We start from the raw sequence: 26079 nt of genomic DNA, 5'->3' as shown, positions 1-26079 counted from the left end.
TGAGCAGTTCATGCCCCAAATAAGAGAGGGAGCACAGTACCTGCCATGGAGGAGACGTGGAACAAGTAGCACCTGTCCTCAGCCACACACATCTGGATTACAGCTGTCCTGGCCATCTTGCCCTTGGTGTAGGATGGGGGCCACTCGATGTCAAAGCCCACAGCAGCCCCCTCTGAGAGACTCTGCCTGCAAAGGAGCAGATTTCCCCACACTTACCTGCTGCTCAAACACCTGGCCCTGACAGCCAAGGTGCCCTGCCACACCTGCAAGGCACAGAAAGCATCTCACAGCTCAGAGCACTTGGTGCTGACCCACAGAGCCCCTGAAATGCTCCAAAACCCTGCAGATCTGCCTGCAAATACAAACACACGTTGTTGGCAACTACCTGCAGGTGGCAGGTGCAGAGGACACGGAGAGGACACTCAGCAATGACCAGCACATCAAAACTGAACTGATTTCCTACCTGATTTCTTACCAATCACATCAGAGGAGGGCAATGGGAAAGAAAACCATCTCAAGACAGCTTTCCCACACCACTCCCTTCTTCCCTGGACTCCCAATTTTCCTACCTCTTCCCCCTCACCACCACAACAGGGAGAGAACCTTTAACCCCCACTACTAAAACTTGGCCACACAGGCCTCAAGGCCAGCCAGAGGAAAAAAGGATGGAATGGTTTCTATTCCTTTGAAAAGTTCTCCTTGATTCACCCCATGACCCCTCAAAAGACAGTCCTTTATTTATCTCACAGCACTGGAAGTGTTGTACAGAACTTTTTTTCCCCCAGCATCATGAGCTGTGCTACACAAAATGGGAAAACACTAGTGTATTTGCACCACAAATTTACTGTATTTTGTTTAAACATGCAATCCCAGTTAATGGATTAATTAGGAATTAACACTTGTCCAAGAAGCCAGTGAAGCTCATGGAATTATCCATCCTGTGAAAGGCACTCAGTCTGCATTGGAGCCCTGACAGGCTCTGCTCTGAGGGACTGAAAGGCTCAGCAATGGCATCTCCCACCAACCAAGCCAAATGAGAAACCATTCCCAAGAGCTGAGCCCCTTCCCAAAGGACAGGAGCACTCCAGGAAAGGATGAAAAAAAAGTGAGTGTGAGCTGTTACCTGATATCTTCTGAGAGAAGAGAACAGTCATTGGCTTCATAGCTGTAAACAACAGAGCCACAGAACTCCAGGAATGGCAGCCCATCCTCCAGAACACTCCTCTGGGCACCAGGCTTCTGAGAAACCCAATTTGGGAGAGGCTGGTTATCTGCCACTCCTGTGCTCACCAGGGACATCCATCCCAGCCAGGCTCACACAGCCCCTTTAGTAAAACACTTGGGATCCTGCCCCAACTTCTCTACTGAGCACACAATGAACAAAGAGTCAAAATTACTGTTGTTTCACCTGGTAACTTTTAATATCCAAGATACTAAGCATTTACTAATCAGCTAAGCATTTACTCCCAGTTTTTGGAATAAAAGCTGCTGAACTGCACCCTCTGCTTCCCCCCTCCCTCATTAATTAATTATCTAACTGTTGAAGATGTTACAGGCTTGGTCCCTCCTCCTGGGTATTTTATGCTGAGCATTCCTACATTCTCCACAGCTGGGCTGTTCTGCAAAGAGCCTGCAAAGAGCCAGGACCCACCTTTTTATGCCCCAAGGAAGCCTCCTCCTGGCTCTCTGTGAGCATCCACTGGGGATACTTATTCTGCAGGCCAGCAGCTACCACAGCCATTTCTGGCACATTTCTGCGATTAATAAAGAGAAGAACAGGAAATCAGAACAGTCAGCAGCTCATGCGGATGTCAGCTGTCACTATCATCAGGCCTGCCCAAGATCATGAAAATATTTCCTTTTTAAAATTTGATTTTCAAGGCTAAGCACACTTGTCCCTTCGTGTGCAGCAGCACAACCAACTGCCCCCTCCATTTCAACGCCAAAAAGGATTTAGACACTAAAGTACGGCAAAAGCCACGGCTAACACGCCTGATTTCCCACAGGAACGAGCACCCTCAGCGCTGGGCAGGCTGCCGGGGCCGCTGGGAGCGACTGCCCTGCTGCCCCCCAGCGCTCCCAGTCCCCCAGCAGCGCCCTCACCGCTTCACCCGCTGTCCCCCCGCAGCCCGCGGCAGCAACCCCGAGCGCGGCGCGGGGGCTCCGAGCCCGTTCCGCCGCCGCGGCCTCCCCGCGCCCGGTACCTGGGAGCGCTCGGCCGCCCTCACGGAGCCCGCGCCGCGCGCACATTGCGCGTCACGCCGCGTCACGCCCGAAATACGCCACGGATGGCGCCCCGCCTCGGCTCGGGTTACCCGAGGTGACGCGCACGCGCGGTGCCGCGGCGGCCGCGGGGCACCATGGGTGTTGTAGTCCCGCCGCCGTGAGGGCCGCGCACCCCCCGGCGCCCCCCGCGCTGCCGCCGCCGCCGATCTCGGCCGGGCGGGGCCGGGGCGGGCCGGGGAGGGCCGGGGCGGGGCGGAGCGGGCGGCGGGGGAGAGCCAGCCCGTGGCTCTGCGCGGCGGGGGGGGCGGCGGGGCCGCCGGCTGCGGGCGGTGGCGGCGGCGGCTGAAGGGCAGCGGAGGCGATGGGCGCTGCGGGGTGAGTGACCGGGCGTGGGGAGCGCGGCGCTGGGGGGCGCGGAGGGGCCGCGGGGCTACGGGGGGCAGTGATGGAGCCGGAGATTCTGTGCCGGGGGGCGCTGGGGGGGCCGCGCTGGGGAACGGGGGGCGCTCCGGGGCGGCGCTGGCAGCACTGGGGGCACTTTTGGGGCGCTGGGGGCAGTACTGGGAGCACCGGGGGGCAGGACTGGGAGCGCTGGGGGGCAAGGGGTGAAGTTGTGGGAGCGCTGGGGCAGGAGGCGTAGTGATGGGGAGCGCTGGAGGGGCAGTACTGGGGCGCTGGAGGCCAGGGGGGCAGTACTGGGGCAGTGGGGAGGGCAGGAGGGCACCACCGGCGGCAGTGCTGGGGGCACCGGAGGGCTGTGAGGGCACCAGGGGCCGGTACCGGGGCCGTGAGGGGCCAGGGAGGTACTGGGGCACTAGTGGGGGGGAAGGAACTGAAACCTGGGGGGCTCTGGGGCAGGAGATGCAGCGGCGGAGGGGGGGGCTCCGAGGGTAGCGGTGGGCAGGAGGGCAGTGCTGGGGGAACCCCAGTGCCCCCCCAGTGCCATGGGAGGAAGAGCAGCGGGGGTGATGGAAGGGGAAGGCAGCGGCTCGGAGACAGACCCTGCAGAGGGGAGCCGCAGCCCTGCGAGAGGGGTGAGTGCCTCCCGAAACGGGGCACCATAACCCACCCCCGTGGGGCAGCTGGAGCGTCTGTGGCACCACAGGGGCAGGACAGGGGGGCTGCAGGGCAGGGAGTGCTGCGGGGAGTGCCGCTGGAATCGGGGCTCCCTTGTCCAGCAGCCGGAGCACGGGAGGAGAAGAGCGCCCGGGATCCTCGGGCTGCGATGCTGCGTGCCAGTGGCAGCGGAGAGGGATGCAGGAGCCTTTGTAGCGAGAGCGGCGCCGAGCGGAGCCGCTGCCGTGGAGCTGAGCAGGCCCCTGGTGCTGATGTTGTCATCTGTGTCTCTGTTGTGTATTATTTCCAGCTGATTGGTAAAGATGGAAAGAGGGAGAGGAGGAGGAGGAGGAGGAGGAAGGAACCTGGGAGGCTCTGGCCTGCACAGGAACATTTATTCCCAGTCCCAGCAGCAGTACCACTACCCGGCCTCCTCCCAGGGGAGCTGCATGGAGATCCAGGAGCTGGCCTCCAAGAGGGTGGACATCCAGAAGAAGCGGTTTTATCTGGATGTGAAACAGAGCTCCCGCGGCCGCTTCCTGAAGATCGCCGAGGTCTGGATAGGAAGGGGCAGGCAGGACAACATCAGGAAGAGCAAGCTGACCCTCTCCTTGTCGGTGGCCGCCGAGCTGAAGGACTGCCTGGGGGACTTCATCGAGCACTACGCCCACCTGGGCCTGAAGGGCGGCCATGGGCACCGGCACGAGCACAGCAACGACAAGGAGCAGCATCCCCGGAGGCGGCCGCAGCACCCGCCGCCCTCGCCCCCGGCCTCCGTGGGCTCCGAAGAGCCCCCTCACAGCGTCCTCAAAACGGAGTACATCGAGAGGGACAACAGGAAGTACTACCTGGACCTGAAGGAGAACCAGCGCGGGCGCTTCCTGCGGATTAGGCAGACCATGAGCAGGGGACCTGGCATGATGGGCTACTTCGGCCACAGCTTGGGACAGGAGCAGACGATCGTCCTGCCGGCGCAAGGCATGATCGAGTTCAGGGATGCTTTGGTGCAGCTGATAGAAGAATACGGCGAGGGGGACATAGAGGATCGCCGGGGGGGAGGTGAGGAGCCCCCGGAGCTGCCCGAGGGCACCTCCTTCCGAGTGGACAACAAGCGCTTCTACTTCGACGTGGGATCCAACAGGTACGGCATCTTCCTGAAGGTAAGTGAGGTGAGGCCGCCCTACCGTAACACCATCACAGTTCCCTACAAAGCGTGGACACGGTTCGGGGAAAATTTTATCAAGTACGAAGAAGAGATGAGGAGAATTTACAACAGCCATAAAGAGAAAAGAATGGATGCCAGAGGGGACAGTGGTGAAGAGCAAGAGGGTCTGGAATAGAGTGCATTGGACGATTAACCAAACAAAGCAAGCAGAAATTGGTGAGAGGGACTGACCTATAGTAATTTAAAGTTGCCCCCGTTTTTTGTAAAGTCCTTTTCTGGTAGTTCTTGCTAACTCCAGTACATAATGTTATAGGAGTCTGGTTATCACGTTAAACTATGCCCAAAACATCTCTGTGTGTCTTAGGAAAGGACCAACCTCCCGAGTCTGTACGAGTCAGCTGCTTCGAGTGTTGGAGACTGTGGAAGTACGAGTATCAGCACAAACAAAATCCGGCACCCTGACCTTTAAATAGTCTAGAAAAGGCTTGTGTTGCACTTAAACACGATACAAAAGTACCCCCGCCCTGAACCTTACCATGAAATGTATCAGTTACTGCTTATCACCAGTTTTTCAGGACCGGCTTCTGCCCGTGCTCGGTCCAAAGGCCGAGCAGCATTGCCGTAGAGCATTTATGGCAAAAATCAGCTCCACGTGAATCTCTGGTCTGTTTGTGAGGAGGGAGAGAGGTTTAAAAGTTGGCATCTCCTGGCTATTGCGTTGGAAACGATAGTCTGTTTATGGGTAAAGTCCCGATAACCCATCAGACCTCAGTCACGTGCTGGTGAAGGGCGGAAGATGTGTCGTTCATCCCTTAGTTTTGTGCAGACCAGATCACCTGAGTATCCCAGGACAGCGGAGTGCTCAGCCTTCTAAATTAATGGCAGTGAATGATAACCCACTCCTCATCTCCATGTTCTGCCCGTTAGAGGCTGGTGATCTTTTCTTTTTTTTTTTTTAATTTATTTTTAATGCATTTTATCCAAAATTTCAGAAGGTATTTTTGTATTAGGCGGCTGTGGAGCGGGTGTTGGGAGGTGGAAGGAATGCCGCCACCGAGGCTCCCGGCTTCTCTACCAGATTGACGTGGTTTGGGATGTGACCTGTGCGAGGAAAGCCTTTGGGTGCTTTCCTCCTCCCACCATGGGGAAGACCTTTGGGGTGTTGGGTGCGCCGCTGGGTTTGTGTAGAAAGGCATCTCTGTCACGCTCGCCCGTGGCGCGTTTCGGAAGCTGTGGTGGATGCCCTGTTGGGTTTTCTGTTATGCTGGTTGTGGGTGGTGCTGGGGAGACAACATCCGTGCCCTGCCGTCGTCCCCTTCCCCCCAGCTCGGAGCTGGAGCTGTCCTTGAGCGGCTCCAGCCCCGATCTCACCTGCCTGCCCCAAGGTTTCCCTGTCATCCTGGAGTCTTTGTGATGTAATTTTAAATCTCGTGATATTAACTCTCTGCCTGGAGGGAGAATGTGTGCAATTACCTGGTTGGGAGGTTGATGAAAGATTCTGTGTTTCTTAAAAGGGAAAATTTATAGCATAAGGGGCTTGTCCAGCCTTTGGGCGACCAGCTCCTTCCCCTGGAACCAGCGGGAGTTTGAGCTCCAGGTACTTCTAGTAGCACATTGCTCATCTTCAAGATCGTTTTAAGCAGGCCTTACCATGCCTGATCAGATACTTGTAATCACTCAAATTGTTTCATTACAGAGCGGCCTAGTGTGCATATGTGGACCAGCTGTTTTTCCATGCAACCATGACCTGTTTTATTTTTTAACCTTTTGAGAAACATTTTTATCTCCAACCAGACTGTTCACCACTCTGAGTCTGGAACCACCTGCACACTGCATGGTCACGCTCAATCCGAATGCTGTTGCCTGTTAACGTCATAATGAGAAAGGTTGGGGAGACAGGGTTGGGACCCAAGAGGATAATCTGGATTTTAGTTTGGGTACTAAAACTAGTCAATCTGTTTTAACTTTAAAAAAAAGAAAAAAAAAAAAAAAAAAAGAAAAAAAATAACAGCTTGCACCAAAGTCACCAAAGAACCTTTAGGAAAATGTTACAGTTGTGACAAGAAGTAAGAAAGTTAATTTCACTGTTTTAGGTGATTCCCCCTTTAAAACCACATATAGCAGTTACAGCAACCAAGCCTTTGGCTTAGTGTCAAAAACTCCCATCCCTTTCTCCATAGGTTGCTCTTTCAGGTCCCTTTTCAAAGCTGGAAGAGGTTTCTCGCTCCATCACTCGAGCAGCCAGTGAACCGTGATGAATCAGCGGGCGTTGTGTGGGGTCCTGGTTCATCGGGGCTCTCACGGCTTTCATCCCAATGGTTTTAACAGGTCAATTAAAAAAAAAAAAACCCACCAAACCCCACGTTAAAAGAACTCCACATCCTGTTACGGTGTGAAACCAGAATTTAGTGAATGAGTCGTTGATGCGTACGTTAGCGTATCGCTGACTGCTGCTGCCCGTCACAGTGCCTGAGGTAAAAAATTCACTTCTAGTCCAACAAACTGGAGCTATGAATGTACGAACTTTTTATGCTCTCCTTCCCGTTTCTGTGTGTGCTGGCATCTCCCATCCCTGCCCGCCTTTGCCTCAAGGGATCGTAAAAGCTCCTGGGTTGGAATTAGCCTGAGTGGCCGCATGTGTTGTAAGTGCTCATGCCTTCCCTGTGTTCCTGTAGCGTTGGTGAGGAAATTACTCGTGATTTGAAAGGGATGTTTTCTTCACCGTTTTAAAAGATGCAAAAAAGGATGCAAAATTGCTTTCCTTATTGCTGCCCGTTTTGTAAAAAACCCCTTTATCTTTTGTTAATGAATTGGCCTCCAATGCCGTTAGTTTGTTGTAAGTGTCACCCAGGAATCCAGCGACGGCCGGCCTGGGTTCTGACACACAGGTATCCCGTAGGATCCGCTCATGCATTTACTCCCCTGGCACGGGATGCACCTTAGTATCCAAACCTGGCTCGGGATCTTGACGTTCATTGCCGATCACTCGTGGGTAGAGCAGCGGCTGTGGGTTTCCATCGCCACGGGAAGCACTGCTGTTGGGTTGGGGGAGGACGGCTTTCCAAGGTTGGGTGAGGACGGCTTTCCAGGCGATGGGAAGTGGATGTTGGGCTGGAGGGTGGTAGGGATGCGCTCGGAGTGTAGCAATGCAAGACTTGAACGGTGAGATTCGGAAACGGGTTCCTTTGTATTTTTGGCAGCGCGTCTTCAGCTTCTCAGAGCAGTGACCACGTGGGCTGCTGGTGCCCAGGGGGGCCTGGCGAGTTGCTCGGGAACGCTGAATCCCTGATGTGTTTTAAATGTTCGTTCCTGACGCCCTGAAACTGCCATGTCCCTTAAACTTGAGAAAACACAAGCTTATTTGCACTAGAAAGAACGGCCAAAAACAATCCTTAGGAGGACAGGGTGAAGAGCACCGGTCTGAACCTCTTTTTCTCATGAGAGAATTTCCTATTCAAGCCCTCACCTCTGTTTCGAAATTGTATGGTCCCGGCAGAAAGTCTGTCAGTTGAATTATTAAATCCTAATGCACTTTATATTGTGTAAATAATGCTAGGAGCACATTTCTGCTCCCGCTCCGGTAAGGGGATGCTTTGGTTACGTAGTCTAATGCCGAGAGAAGCCGTCTCCTGCATGCACACGTGTCTGTTAGAGACCTGTTGATCCTGCTCGGTCCAGCTCCGCTCGTATGTTAGAGGAGGACAGGCGCTGTATTGAGGATCCTCTCAAACCACCAAGAGTGGGATGATGATTTGGTTTTTTAAATTGCAATGTTGCAGAGCTGCTGAGCACCCTCAGCTCCGCCGTCGCAGCGGCTCCTCGCCCCTTCTGCAAACTGGGCCCCCCGTGTTGCTGCCGAGGCTTAAAGCTGAGCTTTGCCCTTGTAGTCTTGACAAAGCCAAGTCCAGCAGCTGCCTCGTACCTGGCTTTCCCCGCTGCTGGCGCAAAAGGCGGGATGGTCCCTGAAAAGCTTATCCCGAATGGAAGGGGCTGGGGGGCTTCCCCTGCCTTGCAGCTGGGGGGACGTTGTGTTGGGTCCGGCCCATTGTGTTGGAGCCGGCTTTCCTGGTAAAGTACAGAGCTATGGAAGGGTTGGGAAGCGTTTTGCACTGGTGTGGAGAGGGTGACCCGGTGAAGCCCTCCCCCGTGGGCTCCCTGCGTGCAGCCTGGATGGACAGTGGACTTTACCCAGCGAGAAGCTGCAGCGGTTATTGGTATCTACTCGTCGTCGTAAGTGTTTCTTATCTGTATCCGATATATACCGATTCATATCCACGTATAGGCATTACTATATTTATGTGAGTATATTGTAGCCTGTAGTAGCTCTTAGCAAAATAACCTTATTTATCTGAAGTGCAGTCTGAGGAGGGGACGTCTGCTCCCGCCACCGGTCTGGATAAACGCGTTATTCCACCCCGGGCTGGGCGCGAGCTCCTGGCCGCTGCCCTCGGAAGAATCCCGTAGGTTTTCAGCAGGGCTCTGAGGGAAAATGTAGGTAAAAGAAGGCAAAGCTCTTCCTTGGAGACGTCGTTGAGGCGAGGTGAGAGCTGTAAAGAGGCAGCTGCCGGCCACGTCATGTCTCCGTGCCATTTTACAACCCCTGGCTCTGCAAATCTGTGCTGCCATGTTCATAAAATCCCAAGCAGAAGTATTATAATCACGTCCTTTGTACAAAAAAGAACCCCCGAGCAATTACCAAAATCAATGTCAGCACTTTTTTTTTTCAGCTACAGATGTCCTAGTCTGATAATTGCATCATTTTTTTCCCCTATGGCCTATTGAAGTGACCTAAACTCCCAGGGAAGGGAGCTGCTGGTGGTTAGGAAGCCTTCTGCTTGTGTGACTTGCAGTCCTGTTTTCCAATTCTAGTAATTTTTATAGTAGAAAGGAGTTTATTATTGTGTATTTTTACTGGGCAGATTTTGCACCAGGTCAAAAATTATCTAATAAGCCTTTTCAGTTTCATGGCATTCCTACTTTTGCTGTACATACACTAGATATGTGTGATTTATGAAAGAATTCCTGAAGAAAATTAGACCTTCTGTTTAATTTTCTATGCTGCTTACTCCAAAATTAAGTTGCCCTTTATTTTTAATGACTTAATGTGTTGTGATGTCTTAAATTCACCTTTCCCCTCCCACCCCTCCATTCCTTTCAAGTAAAGATTGTGTTTGAAATTAAGAGTTTATTCAAGAAGGAGTGGAATTAAAGGCTGCACCATAAGCTACACCCAAGCAAGGCTGTCATGGCCACAGGAAAAGAGCCCCAGCTAGGGGACAAGGTTCTTTTGGATTTAGGAGATTTGGAAAAAGCTGAAGCCAGATCTTTTGCTGTTCTATTCCTCCAAAACCTGCGGAAGCCTTCATGGGCTGACATCAATTTTTCTTCCTAATATTTTGTCAGCCTGTGTTCAGTTCCCCACCTGCACCTCAATAAAGGCAACAGTATATATAAAGCATCGAGGTGAAGTAAAATATCAAGAACTCCTGATAGATGACATGGATTAAAAATTGGTTTTCCAGAAATGTCAGAGCGTAAATTGAGGTTTTATAAGCCGGATGTCGTTTTGGCATTTCTGTGATGGATGTAATTGGATCGCTCCTTCCCCGTGCGGAGGGAGGCGTCACGCGGAACCCCAGCCCGCAGCCTCGGGGCTCTCTCGTGTGCACCAACTCTGGAAAGGTGCAGGTGCCTGCTGGCTTCTCACGTGTGGGGAATGTGGTGGTGTTCCTACCGGCCTGGCCTCCAGGGCCCTGGCCGCCCCCCCAGTAAAACCCTCATTAACGACTTGCTAATTCATCTTCTTAATTGCTAGGCTGCACAGAAACGCTTGGAGTGGCACATGGAAATTGCTAGCTCTGCACAGAGCCGAAACTTAAAAAGGCATATTCTGTCTTTTGGGGGGTTTAGAGTCATCCGACACTCCAGTATTAAACTGGGAGGGGTGACGGCTCCTGCCCTGGAGGTGTTGGTTGGACACGCAGACAATCGGATGGATTTCTTGACCGCGGTGGGGGAAATCCATCCGGCAGGCGGGAGTTTGCATCTGCTCTCGGTCCTGATCGTTTGCCACGCAGAGATTAATTGGAGGCAAAGATGGCCCTCGGTGGCGGCTGCTGGCAGCCGGAGAGAGCCGAGGCTTCGTGCCCAGCCCCACTGGCACAACATCTGTGAATTCATGTGTGGGCACAAATGAACGCAGAGGCGAGGGAGAGAGGAATATTAGAGATAGATATGCACGGGCATGTTGCAAATACTCATTTCCCCCCTGTTTCCAATAGGTCCTTCCCTTGGAGACATTAAACTGACTATCTGTCTGTTCTGTTTCCCGTATTGGAGATGATCAGCGTGCAATAGGAGCGAGATGGGTTTCACAAGCAATATCAACATACTCTACTACTAACCTTAAATCTTTACACTGCAAAGCGCCTGCAATAGAATCTGCATTTCAAAACAGCAGAGAGTATGTGGGATAAAAGACACGGGTTAACCCCAGGCTCTTACAAGTATTCCCATCTGGTCCTTGTTGGGAGCACATGTTGTTGGCACAATGCAGAGGGAGAGGGGGAGTAAGAGCAGAGATAAGCGCTTCCCACTGAGGCAGAGGAACGAAAAGGCAGGAGGGGGCGGAGGGAAGCGAGGACAGGATGCGTGCTCCAGGGAATCATAGAGCACGGTGATGGTTGTATCCGTAGTAGGAGGGATCGGCAGCACCTTCAGCACTGGAGTCCTACGGAGCTGGGGAAGGAGACACAGAGCCTGGATCCTAATGCTCTACTCCCCAGGGACCAGGGTGGTTCTCTTGGGCTGGTTCTCCTTCCTCTGTGGGATCAATAACACGCTCTGCAAGTGTCTAACCTTGCCAACAAACCCACCGGGGCCAAGCGTGTCTGATGGGTGGAGTTACTGCTTTTACAGCTCGCTCTTGGAGGCTCACGTGGCTGGGCTCTTGCTGAGCTTGCCCAGGAATACAGGCAGAAGCTCAAAGGAGCACTCAGTTGTTGGTGAGCTGTAAGGTTTGCTGGTGCCATCCCAACTTATGGATGCTTGTGTGTGCTTTTCACTGGAGCCTTGCTCTGCACGCTACATGGGCTGCCTCCCACTCCAGGAAGGAGTGATGGAGTGTTGTGGGACAGCTGCTCTTTTCCATTGGCAAGGAAAGGGGTTGGTGAAGGCTGGAGGGGATCAGAGGGGAAAGAAAGTGGCTTTCAAGAAGCAATCTCATGCCTTTGCAAAGGGGTTTGTGTGGTTTCTAACAAGACTCTGTGGATGATCACCACTTGTACCGCCTTTGCTTTCCTGGGCCTGCCACTCTGAGGTCTGAGGTGCAGCTGGGGTCGGTGTCAACAGCTGTTGAAAGCTGTGCTTTGAACCAGTGAAGTGCTGGAGTAATTGCCTGGACTCTGGGAAAGCTGTCAGTGTGTGGAGCTGGGCCTCCTGATAATGGAGATGGGATCGCTTTGGCTTTATCCTGCCTGTGCCTCTGTTCTCCACCGCTAAAAGGGGGTGGATGACACCTCCCTACCTCAAAGGAGTGCAAGAGTTCTTGTGATGATCTGATGGTCGATACTGATGGTATCCGAAAGTGAGACAGGGAGAATTTGGGGTGAAATGTAGTGTTTGGAAGGTTTGGAACCTACCTGACTCTAAACTTGAATTTGCAAGTGCAAGGGTGCCTCTAATGGTGCATTTCAGGGCCGGGTACAGAGCAAAAAGCATCCCTATTTTTCCCAAGCTGAACAACCTAGAAAAAATCTGTTCTTTCACATCTCCCATGCTGGATACCCCCAGTTTCCCTCCCGAAACTATTTCACCCTACTTCCTGTCAGATACTTTTCCTGCTGTCCAGTCCAAGTGTCCCTTGCTTCCATCTAATTCTATTGCTCTTTGCCTTACAGGCCATGCTCTCCAGAGGAGTTATAGAAACAGTTTGGTTTCTTCCCTGCTGCAGCTCTTACATATAATTAAAGGCTGTTGTCAGGTCTCTTCTGCATCCTTTCCAAAGGAGATACAGAACCTTCCACCAGGGGTAATTTTTAGCCCTGGTCATGTTCTTGTTGCTTTCTGATGAGTCTGTTCAAACACAAATGTAAGGAAAGCACAATAAATTACAATATAAGCTCCCTGTGCCAGCATGTTTGGAAATACAGGTTTTCCCTTATGTTCCTAAATCTCACAGGACTGTGTGTGAAGAGTCACAGAAATTCTGGCATGAACTTTCCCTCAGTAACATTTTTAGTGCAAGGAGATCTGAGAGTTCTGTGTAGGTCCAAGGAGAGAGAAGCTCCTGCTGTCCCACAGTGTCACCAGTGTGCATGAATGTATGATGTATATTCATCCCAGCAGCTGCCAGAAGGGCACATGTGTCAGGCAGCTATTCCTTGCCTCCTCTTCCTAGGGAAAAGGCTGGGTGTGCCAATGCAGCCCTGGTGTTTTGAACATAAATCAATTATCCCTGCTGTTCCATGTCCAAGGGGGATCTGGAGCACGTTGTGTGCTGGCAGCAGCGGCCCCGCCGGCTTTGCAGCACGAGAGCAACCTCAGGGCTCCCAGGGAGTGAGCCCAGCCTGGCCTTGGCAGCGCTCCCTCCGCTTCCCTTGGCAACTGGTGCTGAGCAGGAGCTGCTTTGTCTCTGCCAGTCCCCCCTGGACCCGTGGCTGTTTTGCAAATTGTCACTTCTGCTTTGGGCACGGAGGAGGCTGCTGTGCTGCTGCCTGGTTGGGAGGTACCTGATGGAAAAGGAGAGTCTATCTCTCTCTCTCTCTCCCCCAGGAAGCTGGCAGGGAGAATCTGAGGCCAGAGACCTTAGGCTCTGGGAGAGAGGTGATGGAGCAGTGCTCTGGAGTAAATGCAGCTCAGTGTGCAGTCAACAGGTAGATGTCTTTTCTGTTTGGGTTGTCTTCACTACAGCTGCTTGTTCTTCTAGACGTTGGAATACTCCTGAGATCTCTTTAGGGCTGCTTAGAATGGGAATCTGTGTGGGAACTGAGCTGCCTCCAAGGAGCAGCCTCTCTCTCCTGAGCCTCCAATAAACATGGCAAAGTGTTTGAAAAGTGGAGCATTGTGCTGGTGGCGCTTTGAAAGGAGTTTTTCCCAGGTAGATGTCCCAGCAGGGGTGAGCAGAGGCTACTGACAGCCAAGAACAGAGGGCAAGGGTTTGATCTAGTTCTTGGCAGTAGGATTAATCCCAGATTCAACAACTCAGTTAATGTGCACATCCCTGTAGTAAGTGATGAAGTTTTAAAATTTAAGCATTTTTAATAATCTCCCCCATCCTGGTAAAATTAGAGAAAGAATTTTTTGGCTGAAATGTTTACCTATAAGCTGAGAATAGGCACTGTGTTTCACAAGGTGAACCAAACTTCTGTTCCTCTTACCTCAGAGCATATCCTTTAAGCTGACATTATATTTCTTGCTCCATCTGGTTGCAAAACAGCAAGGTCACTAAGGCAGCACAGGCAGAAAGCCCTGTAGGTGTTTATATGGCTGAGTGCATAGAGACATTCTCCTCTCACTTTGCTGGCAGGGCCTGATCCTGCTTGTGTTGTTCCTTTTCCCTGCTGGATCACCAAGTTCGTGTCTTGTGCATGACCTGGCTTGAGGGCCCTAAACCTCTTTTTTTCTTACAAGTTCAGCATCTTTTTCTTAAGCTTTCATTACGAATCCCTCTGGAAATGTTGTGCAAAGCCCGAATGTGCCTTGGTTCCCTCCCTCATCATGCATTTGCTAGCTGCTGCAGCCAACGTAGGACACAAAGATGTGGAGCTGGCTGTATTTTTCCCAGACAGTCGTTTTGCTCCGTGTCTGTTTTGGTGTGTTTTGGCCTCAGCCATTGCAGGGATCCTGTTCCACAGTTCTCTTGTGCTTCTGCAGCTGTTGCATGGCTGGTGGAGCTCTGGCAGAGGTTACCTCTAGGCTGGGGCAGATTCTTGGGGTGAAGCTGCAGCAAAGCAGGAGTTATTTACCCTGCAGCCAGCCATTCCCTCAGGGATGGCTCCCATGTGGAGTAGGGCTGCATGGAGCAGTTACCTGGGGCAGATCTGGTGCTGTGCTGGTGGCAGACTCCGAGCAGCCGGCGCGCACCGTCTCGCTTGTAGGCAACGTCTGACAGCTTCCCCAGGGATGAGCTTTGCTGCATCTGCTGCAAGCACTGCTCTGAGCTCAGCCTCTTCCTTCCCACCACAGCTCAGTGGCATGCCTGGATCCTTTGTTATGTGTAACCTCCATTTGGTTTCTTTGAGCAGTGCCAGGATTTCATTCTCCCCGGGACATTTAAATGGGGTGCAGAGTAATTAGAGTCGCTTTTCTCTGCATGTGTAATAGCAAATGCTTCCAAATCAGTTTGGGAATCGACCCAGGGGTTTGATGTGGGTTTGTAAATTCAGGCACGTGGGAGGAGCGTGCCCACAGCAAAGCATGAAGATGTGGAGATAAGAGCTGTGCCTCTGCCAAGCTCCTGTCTACTCTCTTACAGTCCTGTACTGACTCCAGTTGCTGCAGTGGGAGCCACCAGGGCCAGGGACCACCAGAGCCTGCCCATGGGACCTGGGTCAAAGTGGCAGCAGACACCTGAGCTAGGCCAGGGACCGCCACCCACAGGTACCGTGTGTCCCATTACAGCTCAGTGGGCAGGTGTCAACAGCTTTATCCTGGATACCACAGGAGCCCAGCTCTTTCATCCTTCCTCTTCTGCCTCTGGGATTTCACCTCCTGCCTGGCGCATCCTCTCTGGAGAGCCTAGAGCATGTCTGTCCTGGGATCAGCGTGTGCCAGCATGCAGTGTGCACGTAATCCTGCTGCATCCCGGCCCCCTCTCCAGAGCAGCATTTACTGCTGATGTCAGCACAGTCATCCCTCAGCGCTGCCAGGGGTAACCCTTTGAGCTAACCACTGATAAGTTCCTTCTAGCTGTCTTATTTTAAAAAAAGAAATAAAAAAAAGAGGAGGAAGGTGCTGCAGTCGCCTGATGAACGTTTTCATGGACGCTGCCAGCTTTTTACTGTGGGTTACCTTGGTGAAGGCATATTACAGAGACTTTTCTTTTCAAGAGAGCTTAAAACTGTCTGCTTGGCAGTGTGTGTTTTATGCTGATATGTGTGAAACCCCGAGAAACCCCCCAATTCAGAGCAGGAGGCAAGAGGTGGTGCCCACTTAACTCCTGCCTGCAGCATCCAGCTGCACTTTAACCTGTTGCTTTTCACACCTCTTTCCTGCTCTTGGGAGGCACCTTCTAAAGGTGGGATAACCTCCCTAGAGCTCTCTTCGCAGGGGCAAGTTCACCCTGCTCCTCCCCTGTGCAGCCCTCGAGCTGTTGCAATAGCCCTTGAGGTGCTCTCTCTCCTTGTTCAAAACCCACGCCGGCCTCTTCCTCTCAGCGAGGCTGAAGATGCTGTGCAAAACAAGCAAGAGGGCACAATATGGGGATTTTTCACTTGCCTCAGCCTAAAAACCAGCCTCCAGGCTCTCAGTCTTCCAAGAGCTTCCCACCTTTTTAGCCAAGCAGTTTGTTTGCTAGAAGAAAAATTGGTAGCTTTGTGCTAGCAATAACCAGAGTCCTCTTTCACTAGCGCAGGCATTTTCTCCTTTGAATTCTGTCTGAATGCAGAAACTATTGTGAAATGAGAGCAGTAATATCAGGAAAGGGGAAAGCAGAGTGTTCCTCTGGATAGGGTTTGATACAATTTGAAGCTACTTGTGGAAGATTGGCTGGAAGGTAAACTGATTTGGGCTTAAAAAAGATGGTGCTGGTAAAGTGTGTTAGTGACTCTTCAGCAGATGGTCCAAAATAGCTTTTTTATGGTCTCTGACCTCTAGGAAAGATAACTGGATTTTTGATCTTAGATTGAAGGGGCAATTTCTGCTGGAAGAAACTTGTGTTCTTTAGAAACCATCCCAGGCTGGCATTTACTGTCAAAAACATTTCATGGGAGTGGACAGAAAACAAGCGGAAAATCACAGTCTGAGTCAGCCCCAGCCAACCCCACTGCAGGGCACTGTGGCTGAGCTAGCCACCCATCCAGAATTCAGCATGGGTCCCCCATGTCATCCATCCTCCTGGTGGTCCACGGCCACCAGAATTTCCCACGGGCACCCACAGAGGTGTGATTAGTCAGGAGCTCCTGGTTTTGCAGCATCCTGGGCTGTAGAGGAGATGTGGCCCCAAGGAGAAGCGTTCCACTCCGACATTCCCGCGCTGTGTGGGAGCTGCGGTGCCCGTACCAGGTGGTGCTTGCTGAGGTGGGTATTGAGTTAGAGGGGGGCCTTTCCAGAGCAGTGCTTGGTCACCAGCTGTTGTCCAGGACGCCGTGCCTTTTGGTACAGCAGTGACAAAATAAACCTTTCTCTTTGAATTTCAAGTCAGGGGCCTGTTTTCTGCCAAGCTACCCCCCACCGTTTCAAATGTATTTTATTCTCCTTTTCTTTGCACTGGTCCCGTTCCGCTCCGCTCAACAGCTGCTGCATTTAATCCCAGAAGCTGCAGTTGGTAGGGAGCAAAGTGATCTCCATATAACCTCTCTGTTACTCATAAGCGTGCATTATGAAGCTTAACCGATGGTAATAAAATGTTTTGCTTTCAACATGCTGTCCCTGTGGTCCAGTGTTCCCGTCTTCAGGCTCCATCACTGCGGCAGGGCGACGTACCGGGGCTGTTCTGCTGCTCCCCGGGAACGTGCCTGGCAATAGTGGATGCAGGCCTCGTGGATACCCAGCGAGGAGGGATGGAGAAGGTGGAGCAGAGCCCTTTCCATGGGTGGTGGCACCAAGCAGCCCTTGGAGGAAGGTTGTGTCTTGGCAGTCCAGGCAAGAGGCGCTGGGGGTGCTGCTTGGCTGGGACCCAAGTGCAGGTTCCCGTCTCCTCAAGATTGTCTGGCGCCGCAATCTGCTGCGAGAGCCTCTTCGGGGAGCGCGGGGGGAGCGGGAACAGATTGCAGTCCTGCTGCTTGGTTGGGTTTTCTTCATCCCCTTCACAAGCACTCTGCAGGTTCATGGCTTTATTTGGCTTCTTGTGTTTCCTGCATACTAAAAAAGGGCATTTTCATGCCATCCTGCACGGTGGATGTTTCTGTCCAGGGGGAAAAAGGATGGTTCTCATCCACGTTTAAGTAACCATACAAAATGTGGAAAGTCTGCTTTAGGAATTTCGGTTTTGTTTACACACCATTGATGCTTTTATTAAAAGCATCTTTTCACGTATAAATAATTTAGAGGTATTATGATTTTCCTGCTCTAAACCAAAAGCAGGGATTTCAAAGCAGGGATCTCCAAGCATCATTCCTGTGTCACGGTGGGTTGCATTAGCCCTACAGCTGCCTTTTGTTGAACAGGATGGGGTTTTTCCATATTTGAGGTTTATAGTGTTGGGTTTCAAAGAGGAATTTCCCAGACAGAGCCCCCCAGAAGGTATCAGAATATATGGCTTTGTCAGGCAACGATAACAGCTTTTTTCCTGGAGATTGCCATTTTGTAAATAAGCTTCTTCCCCAGCAGCACGGCTACAGCTAGGAAAGATGGATGATTATTTCTTCCCAGAATGGGTTTTCCGCTGCAGGATCTGGTTTTTATTGCGATAATTAGCATAGAATTAAAAATGGCCCCGCATCTTCAGTTTGCACTGTAGTGTCTCTGGTACCCAGCAGCCTGGGCTGGTGTTTTCCTAGGAAATAGGCTGTGTCTGGGAATCACTTGATTCACCACTGAAAACCAGTGCAGGGATATCTGCAGCCTTCAAGGCAGCAAAAGCCTCCTCCTCCAAAAAGAAGTTATTGCTCCTAATAAACTTTCAAATCAGTTGTTTTTTGGAGACTGGGAAAGCTTCTGAGGATGTTTAGGTGAAAATCTAGAGCAGCGGCCGGAGCAGGATTTTATAAATGCCTTTCAATTCCAGGGCTCGGGTTAAAGGTGAGGTCACGGGCAAGCAGACAGCTTTTTCTCCTAAAAAACCTGTAATAGCTTTTGTTTTTAAAAATTTAACAGGGTTGCCATTCCAGGTGGAGGCAGAATTATAAGGAATGTCACACATGATGACAATGTATCCGTAGGAGAAACTAAAGCGGCAGAAATGCAGCACCACGCCTAAACTTCCTGGTGAGAGCCGTGCAGGAAATTACTGAGCAATTGGACACGGTGTCCTAGCATTAGATTTATTATCCACTTCCAAATCATCTGCCAAAAATCCTTTCCATCGGAAGACAGGAAAGAACATGTTATAAAAAGAGCTGGAAAAGGAGTCCTTTTGGCACGGGAGTTTTCAGGCTGGTAATTGTCCATGCCCCCAGTGTTTGGGTTTGGTCTCAACATCGAGGTCAATGCTACTTGAACCAAATGTCATCCCAGTGCCTACATATGGCACATGGTGAGATGTGCCAGTCTTGCAGGATCAGTCCTGGAATACAGTCCTGGAAGATGCTTCTTTGCCCAGTCTCTTGCTCAATGGTTGCTTTTAATCCCACAAGGCTCCAGCATCACTTAGGGAAGGCTGGCATGCTTTTCCCTTTTCCCCCATGATGGACTTGTTCCTGTCTGGGTGGCACGGTCATGGCCACATCCACGTGCTTGTGTAGATTCCCCTGGATATATCATCCCAGAAGGATGGTGGACTGAGATGGGGGTGTTTGCCCACCTTGCACCTTGTAGCCCTCCTCACTGTGGGACACTGCCCATATCACACTACACTTCTCCAGCTCCCACATCTTTTCCTTTCTTTCCAGTTGTGTGCCTGCATCCGTATCCCCTGTATGCACAACCTTGCTGTTTGTGTGTTAAATCCAGCTCTTTCTGGCAGTAATGGAAATAAGTGACGTGAGTTGGTAGCTCTGTTTTTACTCCTGGGATGTTAGTGTTCCCTGCTGCTGGAAAACCATCTCCCAAGTGCTTGATCTCTGATGAGAAACATGTCTGCAGCTGTACCTGCAGCATCCCCCACAGATCCTGCCAGCTCCAGCAAGTCAGTGCTTTTGAGTTAAAGAGAGCTTTCTCCCTGAAAAAGATCCACACCCACCTTGGACACACCAGATGTTGCACAGCCAGATGTTGCCTTGTACAACACTCGGGAGAGTTGGTGGCAATGCATGCAGGGCCCGGGGAGCTGCTTTGCTGTCCTGTGGCCATTTTTTTGGGGTGCTTGCTGAAACACAGAGGGAACTGAAGGTTCTGCTTTGTGTAAAGCTCGTGCTGGGTGATGGGGCAGTTGGTGGGAAGTGTGTTTACCGAGAGAAAAGGCTATGCCTGTCATCTGTTGGGATGAATCCTCCTTTCCCAGCCTCTCCCCAGGAGCGTGCTGATCCAAAGTCCTTCTCTGGAGCTTTGTTCCTGATGAAAACGAAGCCGGGCCGTGAGTCACCTCAGCGTTTTCCAGACCGCCTTCATCGTGTTTGTTGTCCTTTGGCAGGTAGGGTGGTGAAGAGAAACAAGCCAGCTTAATGCATGGTCAGGAAGCTGCAATTAACGAAGCAGACCACAAGTAAATAGGTAAATAGGCTAAGCTGTAAGATAGCGTGTAAGAGGAGGCAGTCTGCCTCTGCAAAGTGCATGATAAGCATCGGCCAAGCTTGTTGCAGACACTGGGCAAGGCTGCTTTCGCTAGACTTTGAGTATCCTAGTTGCAAAGGCTCGTCAGTGTTCCTAAAGGCTCTTGGTTTTGGAGTGGGCTCGTCCTTTGTTTTCTGTGCGCCGTGACCGCTTGCTTCCCGAGCGGGTTCGTAGTGATGGAGTTCATGGAGCTGTTCTTTATAGTAGCCTAAAAGGTGTCAGTCGTTCGCTCGTGTGTGTTCACAAGCTGAGCCGTGGCGTGATTTGAAGCACTTTTGGTGTGGCATGTGCAGTTGCAGTGCTGTCTGTTTTTGATTTCCCCCCGGGGTAGCCCCCCCGCCTTCCCCGTGTTTCGGACACTGAACCAAACCGACGCTGGGACTAGCACTTTAAGTACTAGCAGTCACTTTGCTTCGGATTAAACTGAGCACTGCACTTTTGTACCTACTGTTAGCACTGAGTTTTGAACTCTCTTCTTTTCCCCAGCTATTTCCCCTCCTAGGCGCAGTGTTAATTACGTAGGGGCCATCAGAAGAAAATTTTGAGGTGTGTTGGACCACTGTCCAGTGCCTGATTTCCGTTACATATCCATTAGCCACCTGAGAGTAGGGAATTTACCCATCCAAGCTTGATTTACACGACAGCACCAACACCTACATCACTGACGTGCAGGCAGACGTGGTGGTTGTTGTAAACTTCGAGGTCACCCGGAGACCCGAGGGCATGGCTTTTAAAAACACCAAAGATGCAGGAGAAGTCTCAAAAGGGATTGGGATGGTGCAAGATCATCTCCTTGCCGCCTGGAACTGAGCGGAGCAGGAGTCGCAGGGCAGGCGCTCCTGTGTCTGGTGTGGGACAGCCCAGCCCAAACCAGTCTGAGAGCCCAGTGCCAGTAAAGGCTGCGCTCAAGCCACTGCAATAAAAGCCATCCTTGTGCCTGCGCTGGAAGTGCTGTTGGGATTGGTGGTGGGCTTCAACTGCAAAAGGCATTTTGAAGTAAAAAAGATTTACAGACCGTTTGGAAGATGGAGCACAATAACCCTGGGGTTTGCTGTTGGATTTGGAAAGCGTTGTTAGGAGTTGATCAGCTCTCGTGTTCAGAGGCAGTTCAGATGTGCTGTTCCTGTTAAATTCCTGTGGTATTCCGATCAGAGCTCCCTTGCCAGCAAGAAAGCAGCAGGGAAGAGTTAGTAGGAAACATAGTCAGAAATCTCTAGGATTCAAAATGGTGATCCCTGGGATGCTGAATAATCTGGATTTTGCTGCCCCAAACCACCCCCTCCCAACCACCTGGTGGGGTTTTGCTCCTTTAAAAGCCCCTGTGGTTTTCCACGGCAGCAATTAAATCGTGGTGGGTGTGAGAGCCCCGTGTTCCCTTCATGCCAGGGTATCCACACTCGGGACTGCTGCTCATCAGCCTTGACGAGCCCACAGTCAATCCAAATCCTTCTCTGGCAATCCTCCGTGATGGGAGTTTCTCCCTGGTGACACTTGATGGATAAACCCTGCCAGTACAGCGTGATCAGTGGGAATGCAGAGAAGGGAATTAGGGCTTCTCCTTCACTGCTGCTAGCAAGGGGCCAGCACGGAAATAACCTTCAGCAGCAAAAAGAAATAGGTGTGTTGGGTTTCCCTGTTGCAGAAGATGGAGGAGTTTTCCTAAACAGCTCCAGGTTTAGTGGCTGGTTTTCTTGGCTTCCTTCTTCAGGGGCTTGGCTATTCAGTGGGAACCCAAGGTGTTAAAAACCCCAAATCTTGAGCAACCCCAAGTATTATGCTCTTACATCCTCTGTCACTGGATGTAAAAACAGAAATAGAATCCACATTTTGGGTTGGGTTGGTTTTTTTTCTTCCTCCCCACCCCCAACCAAATTATCCCTGCAAATTTAGCTTTAAAGAAATAGCACCAGGCGATGCTGCTGCTCTGTCTGAGCCCCCAAAATTATAGTGGCTGAGGGAACAGCCTCTTCAGAAAGTACCTCGGTGACACAGAGCCCACATCCCGCTCACTGTCACCAGGATAAAGGCAAACCATTTGGAAAATCCCTCCCCACCCCAGGCAAGCCCTCCAGTCTCAGTGAGTCCTTGGAAATAAGCTTGGGAGAAAGGGGGATGTGGAACAGGTACTTTTGTCTTATTTTCCCCCTCAGGTGTAGTATTTTGTCCCTTGGAGATGGCATCTCATCCTTTGGGAAGGTAGAATTAAGTGTTTTCTGCTGCCCGTCACACTTGAGGCCTGAATGCCTAGCACAGCACCCTTTGCTCTGGAAGGGCCTTTTAGGTGGAAAAAAAGGAATTTTAGTTGTTTAGGTTTTCAGATAGCTCGTGGGAAGCGCATTGTAACAGCACACAGGCGATGCTTTACCAACCTTTTCTGTTCCTCCAAGAGAGACTTTTTAATTTGCTTCAGTAGTTTAGAATTTATTTCCTTGAAAGTCTTTTTGGACCCATGAAAATGCCCTTGAAATGAGTCGAGTTTATCAAAACAAAGTTGTGCACACACCCATGCACCGGCCCGTGTGTTCGTGCTTGTCTCCCTGGGTGTGTATACACATGGAGAAATAGATTATTTCCCAAAACATTCCTTTTCTTAACTTTTTCTTTTTTTTTTTTTTGGGTTGGTTTGGTTTTTTTTGGGTTTGTTTTCCCCCACCCCCAGGATATTAACCAAAAGGTGTTTTAAAGTCATGGCATGAAAACTCCTAAATGTAAATCTGAGTACCTTGTGATGCTAATTAACAGGTTTTCTCCTGAAACTTTATGTGATGCTTAATATTTTCCTTAGGAAGTTTTGTTTAATGTTAGATCATTGTTCTGGAGGATGTTGGTCCTACTGGCATTAAACTAATGGAAATAAATGCATGTGTTACAAGTGTAGAAACGGTGAAGAATTAAGTGTGAACTTACTGTACGATACTGATTCTGTTTTCAAACAATCTGTTTTGCTGTTCAATAGTTGACATATGGAAATGCCAATGTACTGTAATTTAGCACTTTTCCAATGGACCCTGTTCTCACTACGCCTGAGGGAAGAAGCAGGTTTGGCTCGAGGCTGACTGAAGGCAGCCCCTGAACCCTTTTCTGCCTGTTTTGGCACCAGAAGTGGCCAGGTGGAGTGTGAATTGGAGGTTTTCTCATGGCTTCGGTGGCTGGCACAGGGCAGGGCGGGCTGGCTCTTCCATCCCCGTGGCCAAACCAGGACCATTGTGCAGCTTGGTCTGGTGAAAGGGAGGCTGGAGTTAGATGATCTTTGAGGTGCCCTCCATTGTGGGATTCTAGGATTCCCTGATTTGGGCGGATGGGCTGGTGGCACTGCGCTCCTCCAGCGCATCCCCCCGGGAGCCAGGCTCAGGCTGGGCTCAGGCTGTCCAAGCTGGGTGGGAGAGAGGCCGAAGCAATCCACAGTCCCTGAAATCCAAGGGCAGAAGGGACAGCTCAGCAGCCACCCCTCTGCAGCCCAAACCCTCCTTTCCTAGTGCTAACAGGGTGCAAAGTGTTACTTGTCATGTACTGTACTGAAAGGGTTAATTGATCAGTGACTGTATTGTACTGTATGAAAACTCATGAATTGCCTTGTATTGTTTCTAATGGACTGTTCCATGTGTCCCCACTGCCCGTTGTTCCCAAAGGACACATGTGCTCAGTTGGGTCCCCCAAACTCTCTGGTGCTAACTCCTCCCTGTCCGATGGTGCTCCTGCGGACACCAACTGACCACATGCCCGTCCCCACAGCTTGAAGTCCACCACGTCTTTCTCGTCTGTTTGTATCACCCACACACACACACACACAAACATGAGAAAAATTAAGGATAAACTTGAATTTGTTTCAAAGCCTCATTGACAATCTAATGTTTTCTATGTCTGCTTTTATTTTGGGATGGTTTTTCTAGAAAGCAGCCCGCCAGCACCTTCGCCCCGGAGGGGATTTTGTCCTGTTCACGCCTCTGGCATCTGAGGTGAGCTGCTCCCTCGCTGGCTTTTCAGGCTCAGCCACTGGAGGCTGATCCATCAGGAGCCAGTGAGGAAGAGGAGGTGTAGGTGCCTTCAAAGATGCCCAACCCTAAAAAGCAGCTGGGTTCCTCATGCCTGCACGGTCCAAACATAGGTGGGTGGGCACCGAGGGTCTTGGAGGGGATGAACCCGCTCCTTGCTTTGTGGCAAAAATTGGCTTTTGAGGAGAATGGAGGTGGAAATTGAGAGTCCCAAAGGCACCTCCGTCTCCTCCCAGCATCGCTCATCTCCGCTGGCAGAGGAGCCACCTCCCGAGCCTGAGGGTTTCCAGGTGACACCCACCTCGGGTGGCGTGAACAGGGCCACCCCCTCCAAACCCCCAACTCCCCCCCGCCCCCATGCGAGCTGCTTTTTGGACAAAATGAAATCTGACTATATTTTATATCGATTTGAAAACAAAGTCTGATATTTACCCCTGTTCTCAACTGAATTTGCATATTGTTGTTTGCCACGATATTTGTTCTGTCTTCAAATAAATTTGCTTACTTGTGTAGTCTTAACTGTCTGCTCGGATTCTTACCATCAGATTTCCCCCTGCTCCAAGGTGCCTGCACCACAGCTCTCCTTTGAGCGCTTCCCAGGGAGATGAGAAGGAAATTTTTCCGGGGGGGGGAAATCATTTCAGGCTGTAAATGTTTTTCTCTCCGTTATCTCCCATTCATCTCCCCGGGGCTTTTCAATTTGATGCCCTTTCCCCCCCTCAGTCTTCCATCACCGGCTCCTTCTATCCGGGTAAGTGCGTGGCATAGGAACGGCTGTGCCTCGCTTCGTTTGAGCGATTGAATAGTGGCTAAGACATTTTTTCAGGGTGAGGCATTTCCGACGGCAGCGTTTTGCATTTGGGAATGGAGGGATTTACGGCCGCGAGCTCCGGGCATCGGCGTCGGCATGCACCGCCGGCTCTTCCTGCACATCGCATTAGCGAGACGCTGGCATCAGTCACCGGAGCCGGCGCGGCGGAAGGCAGTGCCCTCCAAAGGCTGCAAACCCGATTTGCACACGCGTTTCCAGGGAAGTAATCAAATCAGCCGGCAGGTTCGATACAGGGAATAGGCAAATATTCCAGATTCGCCTGCGTTTGCAAACAGAACCTGTTGCAAGGCTCGCAGGTTTTGAGGTTCCTCCCCCTCCCCAAAAGAGCTGTTTGGGGATTAAAATTGTTCCAGGCTGCTGCTGGAGGACATTTTTCGTTCCCTAAAAGATGCAGCTGTGTCCGAGAGGAACGTTTTGGGAGGATCCTTGCGAGGGTTTGGTCACCCTCTTTCGGAATCCATCCCTGTGCATATGCTATGGAAACAGAGTCCATTTTCAGAGATTGATCCCCCTTCTCCTGGCAGCATTCCCCCTCTCTTTGCCTCTTTCCTCCCCTCTGACTTCTCCCTGGCTTTTGTTCCCAGTTTATCAAGACGCTGTAATGTTTCCTGCTGCTCCTCACAGTGCTGCCCAAGGCAATAGATGCCACCACGGGAAGGAGGGGGACAAATCCTGTGGGGAAACGCTGGGATAAAGAATCCAGGCTTCCACAGAGGCTGCTGCCAGGTAGGTCTGCCTCCCATGCGCTGCAAAAATGCTGTGTCTGCACCCCAAAATGCGTTTTGTTTTAGGGATCTGTATCCTCGTGCTCCTGGGTGGTCCAGTGCTCCCCTGCACCCTCACTGGGGGGTCAGGGGCCCTCGGAACAGCTCCCACTGGGTTTGTGCACCCTCTGCTGCTGGCAGAAGGAAGAACTTTACTGATTTATTTCATTTATTCACTGTGGGGTGGGTTATCCCCTCTCTAAAACACAGGAGTCCAGCAGCCTTTGGGAAGCAGTGGATAAGCCCAGGCAATGCCTTCCACAGGCAGTGGTGGCCATGAGCAATTTCTTCTGCTTCTGTGTTGTTTCACACCCTAAAGAAGCCGAGTTTCAGTGGAAAAATCACAAGGATAAGAAAGCAAGGTACCCCATGGGGGGTTTAATGTTACACAGCCAACAGTAATGTATTTTTTAATAAAGTGGCTTTTTATGCCACTTCACCAGCACTGCCTTTTTAGAAGGTTCTAGCACAGAAATTATGAGATTTTTAGAGAAGGTGGTGGAAAATCCAGCCTTC

General features: G+C 51.2%; 2 protein-coding genes across 6 annotated transcripts in view; one reads left to right on the top strand and one right to left on the bottom strand.

The window, feature by feature from the left end:
• Positions 1–2281, bottom strand: part of WRN (WRN RecQ like helicase) — a 28250-nt gene extending 25969 nt beyond the window's left edge. For 4 of the 5 annotated variants that reach the window (XM_059843590.1, XM_059843594.1, XM_059843593.1 and 1 more), the window contains exons 1-4: positions 2205–2281; positions 1652–1754; positions 1124–1239; positions 41–186 (exon numbers count right to left, since the gene is read on the bottom strand). In XM_059843590.1, the coding sequence (XP_059699573.1) occupies positions 41–186; positions 1124–1239; positions 1652–1741 (352 nt within the window). In that variant the 5' untranslated portion in view covers positions 1742–1754; positions 2205–2281. Of the gene's footprint in view, positions 1–40; positions 187–1123; positions 1240–1651; positions 1755–2103; positions 2129–2204 lie in introns of those variants that run through there. The other variant, XM_059843591.1, reaches the window with a different exon arrangement.
• Positions 2282–3605: 1324 nt separating this feature from the next.
• Positions 3606–24486, top strand: PURG (purine rich element binding protein G). Its single transcript, XM_059843589.1, has one exon. It carries the CDS (start codon positions 3606–3608, stop codon positions 4620–4622), a length of 1017 nt encoding a protein of 338 aa, XP_059699572.1. The 3' UTR covers positions 4623–24486.
• The last annotated feature ends 1593 nt before the right edge of the window (positions 24487–26079 follow it).

The sequence above is a fragment of the Haemorhous mexicanus genome, chromosome 4 (assembly GCF_027477595.1).
Source record: "Haemorhous mexicanus isolate bHaeMex1 chromosome 4, bHaeMex1.pri, whole genome shotgun sequence".
In the NCBI taxonomy this organism is placed as follows: domain Eukaryota; kingdom Metazoa; phylum Chordata; class Aves; order Passeriformes; family Fringillidae; genus Haemorhous; species Haemorhous mexicanus.
This window is presented reverse-complemented; position numbering and strand designations above follow the sequence as displayed.

Bases quoted from the DNA above. Each gene is read 5' to 3' on its own strand.
- PURG (XM_059843589.1), top strand. From the start codon at position 3,606: ATGGAAAGAGGGAGAGGAGGAGGAGGAGGAGGAGGAAGGAACCTGGGA.